A 13,549-nucleotide genomic window follows, 5' to 3' on the forward strand; every position below is an offset into this window, starting at 1 on the left:
TTTTTAAACATAGCTGTTAGTATAAATATGGCTCTAAGGACTTAGTTTTCCGTATTTATTATTATAGTCAAACATTAAAACAAAGAGCGTTGTATAACTTGAATAAAACACCTTTCATGTAATGCAGAAAATTAAACAAAAAGGTATCTTAACCATGGATGTTGGATGTTGGATGGATATAGTAACTAAACATTTGCATTGATAATTACCTCCCTTCGGATCGTAAAAGTAAGCCCTGCAATTCCATGTTTGTTCAAATGGTGTTCAACCCCATCCAAGGGGTTGGCAGGAGGCTTCTCAAAATCGGATAAATGCATATGGGAGTCCGTAACGTTAATGTACATAGAGTTTGTGCAAATATCTATTTGTGTATGTACCCTCCGACACATACTCGTATCTACCTAGACAAATTTGAATAAGTTTCCTTCGATGCTGAGCTTAGAGCCCTGGGATCGGAGCAGAGGCCCCGGGGAGGAATACGAATATACTATAAAATGCACCCTGCTATGTAAACACTCCCATTTCCCCTCTTTGAAAGGTTCACAGATTGCGAGATAAAGTGCTTCGGTTCTGTTCGGTTTCATGCGTTTTTTATGTTATGTACAAGGAGTCGCAGTCGCCCATCGAATGGTTACTTGGGTGGAAATGGGTGGATTGGGGATGAGGCTGAGGATGGGCTAGGTGGATATTGGGTGGTTGCGTCCAAAGAAATTTCCACCCCTGAAGCCAACATTTTAGTTTTCAGTAATGCGAGAAGTTTAAAATGAATCGATTTTATTAGCCCAAGAAAATTGTAAGTGGTTGCGCAGTTTATGATTTATTTTTCATTAAAATAATACAAGTAAGCTAGAAATCATTGTTTTTTTTTTTTTGCACACATTCACCGATCTGAAATGATTTGGAGGTGAAATGGCCCCATAAGCGGTTCAAAGGCAGATTTTTATTTCAATCCTTCTTCTTTGCAAGACCCCCTAAGTAAAACACAATATTTATCGTTTAAAAGACTCTTTATTAATTAATTATATTGTTGCCAGAATGAGACTTATCACCATGATTGATCTGGATGTCCTTGTGCAAAGCTGCCGACCCAGTTGCCATCCAAATAAGGAAAGATCCTCGTAGAAAATGTGCTTGTGGCCGATGAGCCCGATGGTCCATATTCCGACTTCCATGATGGGAAACTATCCAGCGATTGGTAGGTGCACTCCAGATGACGTCTAGGATAATGCAGGATGATGCACTGACACAATGGCATTTGACACAATGAAGCAGACACCATTGGTTGCAGTCCCGCGGAAAGAAATTCGGGATTAGTTTTTGCCACTAAACATGCATAATATTAAGTAATTTTTAATAAGTTTTGTGGTATTTCTCAAGCTTAGTTATGCTATACATTTACAGAATAATGGAAATAATTATACCATACTTAAATAAGAAATGAATATATATTTTTAAAACAATTTTCAATCTACAATAAAACTTGAATTAAAAATGGAATCTGAGTTTTGAATTAGTTAATAAGGGGTGAATAGTTAATGTTTGATTATAGCTGGGCAACATATGTCCACTTCTAATGGATTACAGAGTCTAATTCCATAATTCTTAAACCCCATTACTCGGTTAATCCTTTGCCAAAGTCGAAGCTCTGATTCGATACCAAATAACTTTAATATTGAAAGAAAGGTTTTTCGAAAGTTGCTATTGTGGCCACATCGGTCTTAAATTGTTCAAAAGGCTTTCCGCGCCAAATAATATCAGGAAATTAGCCATAACTTAACTAAAACCTATCCAATCCGCAAATGTTATGCATTCCCGATCTTATACCTTCGAGTATCATAATTTTTTTTATCAAAATCTAAAATCCAACCCGATTTATAAAATTTTTCAAAAGGGGAAACATCATGATTTCATCATAAAAAATCTACCCCAAATATAATTCGGCGTTTCTCACAATATTTTTATGCAGAACGACGGGATTCTGTTGCCTTATTTGTAAATTGTATTTTATTTCGATATCCGATGGGAAATATTTTAAATATTGCATATATAGTGTTTCAAAAGTGTTCATTTGGCCACATCATGATCTTATTTGGTAAAGAACCTTTTCGCCCCGATTACTTTCAGGAAATTAGCCATATCTTGGCCAATAATGACTCCACTACCGAGTGTTATACCTTTCTAAGCTTATCTAATCGCGAAGCACGGTTTTCGATCAAAACCCAACCATCTAAAATCTGACCCCAATTTCTCCATTTTCCAAAGGGATAACATTATAGTGTTTGACGAAAATTTTTAAAATTTAACTTCCCAGTTTTTGGCACAGATCAACTAGATTGAACCACCGATTCGTAAATGGTATTTACCTTTACCTTTATTTAAAATCGGCTATAAAATGGCTAAATTCTTCAATAATAAGTGTGCTAAAAGCTCACATTTTGACCAAGAGCATTTCATATTAAGTATACGCCTCGTTTTTGTTCAGGGAATTGGCCATAACTTTGCAAGTACTAGTTCCATCGGAGAATGTTATACCTTCATGATCTTATCTTTTTTCGAGTATCATAATTTGTAATAAACATCTGGCCACCCTAACTTAAAACCAATTTTTGAAAATTTTCAAAGGGTTTTGGATATTTTTTTCCGAAACAATTTTCGGTTGTCATCTTTTATAAGGTTGTCATCTCGAATAAGATTGAAATCCTGATTTGTAAATAGTAATCATCTTCAAAATTGATGAAAAACTATCTAAGATCCATTGTGGCCAATTGCCATCTTACTATAAAACAGAAATGCGGGCTGATACAATTTTTAAACTTTCTTTAGATTCTAAAGTTTAGAACTGTTAACTAACACTGTAGACTTAGTTAAATCTTCATATAACTATATAATCTTAAAAAATGTTTAAAAAAACAGTAGAATACATATAGTATTGTCCAAAATCTTGTGATGAAAAGGGGCTACACTGTCCTTTACCCCCGGGATCCATGTCGAATTCGCGGCATATGCGGGGTAATGGTAAAAAGTTGTCGCAGAAGTGCCCCGGGATGGGCGAGAATATGTACCTAATTCAATACGATTCGATCTGGTAATCAAAAGATAAGCGAACAGGAGATGGCAGCCAGCAGGCAGCCATCCCAAAATTCAGTATCTGAACCCCAACGGAACGGGCGGTGGTGGTTTGAAGATGGGCAAAATGTAGAAAGAATAACAATCAAATGATTAGAGCAACAACAACCACCGCGATGGGAAACTGGAATTCAAAATTGACTCGTCGATGTCGTCAGCCTCGAAATACAGTCGGTTTCAGTTTCAGTTTTCAGCTTCAGCTTCAGCTTCGAGCGTCGAATCGAGACGAGACGAGTCGAGTCGAGTCGAGTCGAGCTGAGTCGGGGACTTGTTTCGCACATAAAGATACAAATGTATCTGCGGCAGACAGCAAATGGCGTATATAAAATGATTGGACATGTGCCAGTCTGTGTGAGTGTGGGCATTATATGTACGGATGTGTATATATCTGAGAGCTCCAGGTCGGGTGGTTGTTTTTGGCCAGGAGAAACAGAGACGGGGCTAGCCGGGGCACGACAGAGAGGCGAGATACACGCGCGTTTTATGACCCACCGCCGTCGTCGTCGCCGTTGCCGCTTCTCATGGCTTTTCATCTTTTGGCATTGGGTCTCGGTTTTGGTGTCGGAGTCGGTATCGGTCTCGGTCTCGGTCTCGCCCGGATTCTCATTCCCACTCACTGTGGGCATTCTCAGTGGCATTCTCTTTGGGGTTCTCGCAAGTGTTGCCATCGGGCTGTCGTCTCTCTGCCACCGCGCAGCCAGCGCCGCTGTCGATGCGGGTTTACGACCTTCTGGTATTCCGTCCTTCTCCCTTATTTTTCTCCTTGTTCACCTCACAACCTCGCAATCATCCTCAGAGCCTTATCCTGGGAGCCTGGAGACGTACAGCGCCTCAACCACCAGCGGACAATGTGCTGCTACCTTGGCCGCCGCCAACCTCCGCTTCGCCCCAGTATCTGTATCTGAGTATCTATGTATCTGTGCACTGCGCAGCCGGCGTCGCTGCCTCAGCCACTGCAACCGCGCTGACTGCCGATTGCCGCCGACTGCTGACTGCTGCCTTGTGTCAAAGTGAACAGCAAATATTATTTTTTGGACACTTTGCCATCAGGTCGCCGCCGCGTCGCCCGGAGCCAGAAGACCCAAAAAAAATAAATAAAGAAAATCCCGCTCCCGTTCTCCCGTAGCCCGTATCCCGTTTCCCGTATTCCGTATACGTTACTTGGCGGCCATTGTCCTGCTGCGGTGTGCAGCTCCGTCTTTTGTGCCCGTTGTCGCATTCGAGGTTGGACTTTTGAGCCTTTTGTCTGAATCGGCGGTGCCAATTGTGTGTATCACTGGGATCGAGCTGGCCAACAACAAAGCCCAGCAGCTACCCAAGAAAGCCGGAGAAACCCAGAAGAAGCCCCAGACCCAAAAACGACAAGAAATAATAACAATAAGAAAGGAAAAAGAAAATGAAAGAACAGGCTGTAAATCAAGCCAAGCCGGTTCGGGTTCGTTTGTTGCCAAAAATACAAGAATTAATTATAATAATGACACAGAACAACAAGAACTTTGACCTCACTCCGCGTCCGATACCGATACCGACTCCGCCTCCGAATCCGCACCCGCAATGGCCACCGTATCCGCGCGCGTTCGAGTGGCTAATTGTGAATGTGGATTACAAATTCGCGTGTGCAAGTATGGAGGACCAAGAGAAAAAAATGGAAAAAATGAATTTACCAGCATTTCCGCCTTGTGGTCCGCATTGGTGGGGCACGGGAGCCGGTGGTGCAACCAGTCCCGGGCCTTGGATACCGGGATACCGATCCCTCGAGTACGCGGGGCGTGACTTCAATTAAAGTGATTTGTGGCCTCCGTTTTTGACATTCGAGACATAAATAGCTGGCCTGATTCATGGGGCTGCCTGAAATATGAACATTCGAAGTCCTCTGGCCACTGGCTGAACAAAAAACTGAACTTGCCACAAGGCGCACAGTCACGCATTGCTGTCCAGACACGAAATCGCCACTAACCTGACTAATTGAAAGAGGCCCAACAAGAGGTGAGTGCCATGTACTTAATAAGTACCATATTTTTGTTAATGGAATGAATAGTATTTTCAAAAAACAATTTCATGTAATTTTATAGATTTTTTTTCGCCAAGCGCTTACTTATTTTTACCTTAACACTTTATAATTGCTTTTTTCGTACCACTTTTAATTAATTGGCTTTTGCAAACTGGTTTTCATGTTCAATAAAATGTTAAAAATACACTTAAGGCTTAAATCAACTCCCCAGTGTGGGGCTTAATTTATTCAGTGTTTATGGCTGTGATATATTGTTCACCTCTAACCGAAACTAGGACTTATCTTGATCTATTGTATTAAGCAAAACTTCGAAGAGATTGAAAAGAAAGACACGTTGTCTTTCCTGCAAGGGATCTCCACTAACTGGAAGGAATATATTACCGTCTGTTGCCGGAAGGAGGCAGGAATTTGAATGGCAAACAGGTAGAAAAGGGCCAAAAGGGTTATGCAGATACCAGTACACCTCCTTGGAGTGATTTATGGCTGTGCGAACTGAGTGGCATTCAGGGAAGAGTGACGTAAAAGGCGACCAAGATCCGTAGGACTCGGGAGGATTATGCTTATGACAATGCCTGGAAACTGGGCCCGATCCCGGGGATTTTCGGGTCGGCGAAAGCGTGAAGGCGGGTCATTTACGACCACATCATAAACAGTTTACAGCAGCCCGGGTCTCAAAATATTTTGGTCAGAACAAAGAACCGGGCCAGACCGTGGCTAAAACGCTTTGAAAGAGATCGTGAAAACGGGTTGTAGAACCCGAAACTAGAGCAACCCGGCTGGAGACGGCTGAAGACGGCTGAAGACGGCCTGGATGATGTAACAGTCACATATGGCGGCACTTCCTGTTCCCCCAGAACTCCACACCCCCGACAAAAATCGAAAAACCAATGAATACATAAAGGCCGTAATTGATGACGTGTGGAATGGGTGTTCTGTCACAATTTAATTGCCCCTTTTTGGCGACAAACATGCGAGGGGGAGAAGAAAAGCGAGTGCTGAGCACCACTTTCTGGCCCCGGAAATTAATGGGAATATGTTTCAGAAGAACATAAATAGGAATACATATGTACGCTATATGTACGACGAGGGGACGGACATGCAGGCAACCGTGTCACCACCACCGACACCGCCCACGCACATTAAAATTCCAAGAGCTCCGGGGATAAGGGCTCTTACTCCTCGAGTTCGAGTTCGAGTTTCCATCTTATCAGTTCCAGGGAACAGGGAACAGACGGCCCAAAAATAATGTAATTTATTCCGACACTTTCATAAAAAAAGGCAAAACCAAAAATCTGAGCAACAAAGCAAGACATTATCGCCGCATAATTAATGCCACATGTTGCAATGCGCTGCAGCGCGACAATAAAAAGTGGCTCCAACCCCGACTCCGGCTTGGATGGCAGCTCCTTTTTCTGTACTGGGACCTGGGACCCGGAGGCGGAGCGAATGACGACGGCGTTGTCGCCTAGGCGCGGCACCCCTGAGATATCATAAAGCCATCCCGGATTTAATTGCCCGCCTAGAACGACGCCGACCCCAGTCCCCACTCCGCCGGCTGCCAAGTCTAGTTTCCATATTGAAGCGACTCCAACTCATTTGCATAAATTTATCCGAATGAAAATCAGCGACGGAAAACCCAGCTTTGAGCCGGTGCCTTGGACGCTTCTGCCACTGCCCCCACCTTCTACCCATCCCCTTGTTCGACTTCCATCTTCGTTCAGCCGACGCATGCGTCGCTCTGCCATCAGAGGCCATTATAAAATGGGCGGAGCCAAGGCGCCGTACTCACCACAGGTTCAGCGGACCGTGGTGGGTTTCGGCGGCTACCAGCCAGCGGAGCCCGGGGCATCGCCAGGAGCAGAATCTGCAGGTAAACGAAGTGGCTTTCAGTTTTCATAGTTCTCAGAACATCAAGTACCCGCATATCCTTTGAAACTCAAACTCATTCTATTTTAAAACTATTCTGAAATGGTGTTTGGAATTTTTTTTATAAAGTAGAGAGCAGTTGCCTTGTGGAAGGATTTCGTTTTGTATAGGAGTTTTATTTTTGGAGCGGTGCTAGTATTTATTTTTTATAATCCTTGTAAGCTTAGAATAGTGGATACTACCATAAAAATAATTTTAAATGGATCAGTTTGTGTTTAAATTAATTATTTTTTTTAAGTCAAGCCTTAAAAATGATTCTAACATTCTACATCTATAAACTGTTTTTATAAAATTTGAATGATTTGATTGAAATTTACATTTTTTTTAAAATATTAGTTTATAATCATTATTTCTTAGAATATATAAAGAATATATCCCAACTTAGAATACATCATATGAAATAAATATATAAATATTTATGAAACATACAAATTAGCTCCAATATGAGTGGTAAGAGCAATATTTTTAATCTTTTTCCTTGATTAAATATCGAAAATTTCACGAAAACTTATCCACTCACTTAATATCCTATAAATAATATATATAATAACTAAATAATTATATATTTAAGATCCAGGCTTAAAAAGTTATCGAAATTGTCTACGCGTAGCTTACGTACGGCTTGTTAGCGACCTCTGGCGGTGGGGGTGTGAATGCTAGTTCGCGTTCTCAAAGCTAGATGGCGCTACGCCGGCGGGTGCGGTAAACGTACGGTTTGAAATTCCATTCACTTCTCGAATTCTCTTTCCTATCTGAATATTCGGAGAATCATACTCTTCGCTTGCTCACTAACACACTTGCATCTAGAGTTTGCGGTTGTATTGGTGAGTCTGATTTGAAAGTGTTTGTGCTGGCTGGCGTTGACGTCGCCGCTGGATTTCTGGCTTCTGAGCAGAGAAATGTTGTCGAAAACATTCCAAAACTGTTTTCCAAATTTGAGGGAAATAAGAAACATTTTTGAGGCTAACCAGAATTGAAGGAAAAGATTCTGACTTTGTTCCTGTTGGAAGAACATACATAGGTCTTTCCATATGATGGGCATTAGGTTTCGTTCTGTGAGATATAATTTATTGGACTGAAGTCCAACTAACATCCATTCCACAAATTAAAATCGGACGCAATCGCTTGTTTTTCCAATTGATTTATGGCCAACATAAAACTTTGAATGGGAAAACTAGGCAAAGGAAACCGAACACGTGTGCCAAGCCATCAAAGATAAATGGAAATATGACGGGGCGGGAACATTCTAAACGCCATAATAATTAAACAAATTGTCAACCGTCGAAGGCCCGAGGAAAAACTATAACTCATACGTCAAAGACCGAGAAAGATTTCCAAAAGTGAGACAGCGGCCGGGGGCGAGGCTCGATCGGAAAGTCAAGTAGCCAATAAATATCAAAGGCAACGGGTCTGGAATTTTAAAACAAATAAAAAATCAAAACGCCGACTGATTACAAATGAAAATTCAAGTGCAGTACTTACAGAATGGAAAATCGAAAATCGAAAATGTAAAATGGAATCCCACTGCAGCCATACTGGCTTCTTCCGATATCCAAGAGAAAAACTTGTTTGACAAATGGCTGAATTCGATTTTCTGATTACTCAAGAACCCATTGCAGATGCATTTACTTTCGAGATACTCTGGTAAGGACCCTTGTCAAGGGGCATAATTCGCTTGTCAAAATAATCGAAAGGAAGTCGTAAATTCCCCAGCTAATCATATTCGAGAGGAACATACTCGTACTTAAAAACAAATTGAAAATATATTTGTATTTTTGGAAGATTTTAAACATCCGCCCACACGCAGAGCGCCATTTGCATATTTAAGATTCGTTGTTCGTTTTTTTTTCAGAAACGCCAAAATTCAGGTGTCAGGGCTTTACGCTTTCTATCTGAACTTTACGCACACGCTTCATTAATGAAGACACTGGGATATCCATAAAATTAGCAATTTATATAGAGCCAAACAAAGATATATAGATTTTGGTACAATGGATGAGGGAAAAGAATGTTCTTTTCGTTTCAAAAAAATGTAATATCATTACTGCCTTAAGGTTGATTGAATTGACTTATATTAAAATTCCTTTTTTTTTTCGACAAACACCCCCAGGATAATACATTTAAGGGACAGCATATTGAACCTTGTAAATCGGGGACCACCAAGAGCGATAAATTTGCTGAGACAAATTTCTGTTTTCATCCACAGTGCCTCGGACTTGTTTTTTCGCTCCGAGCCAATGAAAAACTTGTTTCAACCATAAATTTGCGTTGATTTACGCATTTTATCATCGCGGGTTGAATGGCAACCGAATGGATTTTTTCTTTTTGCTTTACAAATTATTGGAATCGACTCGATTGGTGTTCCAGGCCAGCGGACTGCTCCATTTGCAATCCGATCTGTTCGGTCTCAGCTCCCCTTTCCCCTTCGCCTCTTCTGGCAATCAAGTTTTATCGGCTGCTCCCGATGATGGGTCCTAGGACTCCACCTCCTCTTCCTCCTCCCTTGGCTGCTCTGTTGGAAATCTGTGATTCGCATTATGCGACTGCTGACCTGAAACCCATTAAGTGCCCCACATCAGAAGGCGAAGGCGACCATTATTAGAGTGCTTTCAACCTAATAACACCAATAAAAGCAGTGCCAAACAACACGACCCCCGTCATCCCGTCATCCTGTCATCCCACCATCCCAGTCCATCCTTGGGCCCGTTCCCATTCCTGCGATCTCCGGCGACCCCGGAGCAAGTGGAGCGCATGAGACACTGTAAACGACTTTCTGTGCGAAATTATATGCGAGCTCTCGGCTGGCGCCCGTCGAATATGATTTTATTGTTGGCGTACTTGCTCGGCGGGCGGCCATTGCCGCTGCCACGCCCCATTCCACTTCATTACAATTCATTTTGCAAATGTAAAAAAACGCAAAAGCCAACACACACATGAGACACGGGGCAGAAAAGGATCTTTGTGGCACAGAGAAAAAAGAGGGAAAACTAAATTAAATTTGTGTATTTTTGATTGAAATCTTTTAATGAAAAAATGTAGAAAATATTTGGCAAATAGTGTGGACTGTTTAGTCTCAATATATTATAGTGTTCTAACTAAAATTCAAAGCTTTATATTTTTCTCCTTGTGCAGCGTAGCTCAAGTGGCAGCATTGGCTGTGGCGCCGCGCCCACTTAGCCACAAGCCTCTCCGAAATAGTGCTCCTCGAATTGCCCCCGACCGCTGGCCGAAGCCAGGCAAATGGCATGAAATGGCCTTTTTCCATTATCCAAATGGAAAACTTACACAAACAGCCAACCAACAGAGCAGGGCCAAGAAAAATGGTGTCTGTCGAGAAAGTCAAAAGCAAAACTACTCGTGCGCGTCATTCCATTGCTTTATCAGCCAGAAATTTTCGCACAAAAAAAAAGCCAAGAAAAGAAAGCATATATCGGGCCGCCATAAAAGCCAACTAGGCCCCGCCTCCCACTTTTCCGGCTTTTCCACTTACGCCTCCTTGGATGAATTACTCCAATTAGGGATTACTTGTTTCGTATCCTAGACTTTTATTAATTAGGACTAGTGCAGGTGGCGGTAGGAAAGAAGACACTTTTCCTAAATGAATTGAACAATAAGGGATCCAAGTTTATCTTTCAGGAAAGCATAAAATGTTATTAATTAAGACATAAGTTTAAATAATTTATTCGCTCAACAAGCTCTGTTGTTTGTCCTCCTCAAGATCTTGATGTTTTTCCGGCAGACTACTCAGAATTTTATTTAACCTTCCCGGCAATTAGCTGGCCGTTTTCTGAGCCAAATCACAGAACTGCTGACCCAATTAAGGCAAGGGCAAGAGAATAAGGAGAGCGGCAGAAGGCTTAAAAGGAAAACGCACCATTAAAAGGCGACAACAATAAAAAGGCAAATAAAAGAAATGAAAAGAAAGCGAATGTGACTCGGAATGGGTGAGAAAAAACTCTCTCCGCCCCGCCAGCCTAGTGGCTCAAGGTCGCCTGGACAATAATGATGATTTAATGGCCTCATAAATAAGTTTATGGCTTCAAACTCACAAAACACAAAACTGCCAGCCGGCCGACGGTGATCGGTGATCGGATCGCAGTGGCAAGCCAATCGGAGAGTTGGCAAGCCACTTTTGGCCCTCTTGGCCGGCAAAGGGTTAAAAGGATACGCCAAGAGCGTAACATGCGCAGTTTATGGGCTATATCCCGATCCCGGGAGAAGGCATAGCAGGGGTAGAGTAGACCACGCCACATGCCAATTCCGGCTCGGGCCGGGAATGAAATTCAAAGTTTATCTGGCAGAACTTGTTAATTCCGAAATGGCATTAACAAACATGTTGACAGTATCTTCCACTCCCTTGCATGTGTATCTTTATGTGCCCGCTGGTGTGCCTGGTTCTCTGTGTTCGGTGTGTGCTTTGGGGGAGTGTGGGGTCTAACCCCTTAGGACTCCAAGTTGCTGACGGGGCACACACAAAACTCGGGTAGGTCGCTCTGCAAACAGAGATTAGGCAAACAATGGAATCAGCAAAAAATGTCACAAATATTTTCGTATCCCCCGACCCAGCTCCACAGTGGGCGGGGCTGTAAATCCCATCTGGAGCCGGGGAGGGGAACAGGAAGGTGGAGCGACGACTTAATTAAATCGAGCGATGCCTTACCGACAGGAGGAGGCAAGGGGTCTTAATCGTGATCATTAAAAAAATATTGTCAGGTGCTGGAACAAAAAGCTGCACGAGCATCACCAGCAAGCACCTGCAACAGGAGAAAAAGCAGAAGCAGCAATGAATATTAAATGAGGTTGGAGCTTCAGTTTTAAGCATTTAGCCACTCGCAGTTCAAGGAATATAAAATTAATAGCCAAATTTACAATGGGTGTCGAAGGCAGAGCTTAGAAAAGGATCTACAAATAAGAATTCTACATAACTATGTTCTAGTAGGCTCTTGTTATCAACCAGACTCTGTTCGGTACTAGTTGGTATATATATTTATTTATATTTTTAAAACACCAGACTCTTGCCTACCCATTGTCACGGCGGGTTATTAATGATTTCTTTTATTACCCTTGCCGGCGTTGTCATGTAATCGCCTGCATATGCGACAGAGCACGGCTCTCTAAAAAAAAGAATTAAGTAAAAGAATGGGAAGAGGGATCTAGAGCAGTACAGGATGTGGCATGCCCCATCCCACTGCCAGTCCAGGGACTTTCACCTGCAGAGTCAGCAAAAGTCCAATCGCCAAATCCCACACACATGCGGGCCAAGTTCAGGGCCCTTGGCTGCAATTCGACAGGAAACTTTGTTAGAGGCTGTGTCGCAGCGGTGTTTACGACTTATTAAGTTGGATAAACGTTTACGATATGAAAATGAGTAGAAATCTTGTGTGGTTAATTAAAAAAGAGCCACACCGTCTTGCTGCCAGCCTCCCGCCCGAACCCTGCCGCTAAAATAATAAAACGTTGTGAAATGTAACACAAGCCGCAATCCAAAATCCACGAGCCAAATGGGAAGTTGGAAGCTGCAGAAATTTATGTGGCACGAGTTTCGGTCTTGTTAATTGTTTTATGATGCGCCCATAAATCCGTGCCCCGGCACGAAAGTCTTGGTCTTTTCCGTATTTCCCCCTCAGCTCCGACTCCGGCCCGACTCCTTCTCCGGCTCATCTCACCTACGCAACATACGTCGAGTTGCTCGTAAATTACACACGGGACAGGCATTACGGCAAATAGGCAAATGGTCCCCCGGTCCTCCCAGGGCCGCCATGGGCCGCCCGTTCAACGTCATTCAGCGGCTGCCGGGATTTGGTCTCCCAACTAAAAAACAGCTCAAAATCCTGCATCAATCGTCGCTGCGGCCCAAAACAGGCTGCTTACATAAACTAGTCGGTCTGACATGTAAATGTATCTGCGGCCTGTAGTCGGCGTGCCACGCCCAAGAAGCGCCGCAGCACTGTGCATGCGTTGTGGCAACTGCCGGCTGTGTATCTGTCAGATACTCCGACGGCAATCCATGGCCGCTGCTGGCTGCTCGCCGCCTTCCATCTCGGCAGCCATGAATTTCTTTGGCAGGGGAGGGAGACGAGGTCGGGAATCCACCACCATCGGTTGCTGCTCTACTTTTAGCCAAAAACACACTATGGCTATGCCAGAGGGTGAGTTTTCACAGCCAAGAAAAGTGCACTGGAAAATATATTTCATAAAATACAACTAACGCTTACTTACTGTTTACTTTTCTGTTTTAAAACAGCCTGAAAATTTTGATTTTTAGTAAATAATTCCACATAATGTATATCTTCTCTGACTAATTTCTTCAAGTGTACCAACTGCTGGTAGTGTCGTAGCCGAACCTATAAAAAATATTTAGTATGGAGTACAGCAATTATTGAATATTGCCTCCATACAATATTGCCATAAAAATTTCTGTGCCATGTTAAATGAATTGGTAAATACATTTTTATTTCCTAATGATATGACATCTCACACCTTGAG

General features: G+C 42.7%; 2 protein-coding genes across 2 annotated transcripts in view; both read left to right on the forward strand.

Annotated features, from left to right (window-relative positions):
* Nucleotides 1-3,776: 3,776 nt before the first annotated feature.
* LOC116655321 lies at nt 3,777-4,504 on the forward strand. Its single transcript, XM_032452996.1, has 2 exons — nt 3,777-3,859; nt 3,923-4,504. The coding sequence occupies exons 1-2, from the start codon at nt 3,839-3,841 to the stop codon at nt 4,250-4,252; spliced, it is 351 nt and encodes a 116-aa protein (XP_032308887.1). The 5' UTR covers nt 3,777-3,838; the 3' UTR covers nt 4,253-4,504.
* Nucleotides 4,505-4,660: 156 nt separating this feature from the next.
* Nucleotides 4,661-13,549, forward strand: part of LOC26514230 — an 88,817-nt gene continuing 79,928 nt past the window's right edge. Inside the window, exon 1 of the transcript XR_006506910.1 lies at nt 4,661-5,112. The gene's annotated coding sequence lies outside the window, so the exon portion shown is untranslated. The remainder of the gene's footprint in view (nt 5,113-13,549) is intronic.

This window comes from Drosophila ananassae, chromosome 2L (genome assembly GCF_017639315.1).
Source record: "Drosophila ananassae strain 14024-0371.13 chromosome 2L, ASM1763931v2, whole genome shotgun sequence".
Lineage (NCBI taxonomy): Eukaryota > Metazoa > Arthropoda > Insecta > Diptera > Drosophilidae > Drosophila > Drosophila ananassae.

Excerpts from the sequence above, each read along its gene's own strand:
- LOC116655321 (XM_032452996.1), top strand. The coding sequence starts at position 3,839 with ATGCGGGTTTACGACCTTCTG. Across the intron at positions 3,860-3,922 it reads TGCGGGTTTACGACCTTCTG|AGCCTTATCCTGGGAGCCTG; the intron begins GTATTCCGTCCT and ends AATCATCCTCAG.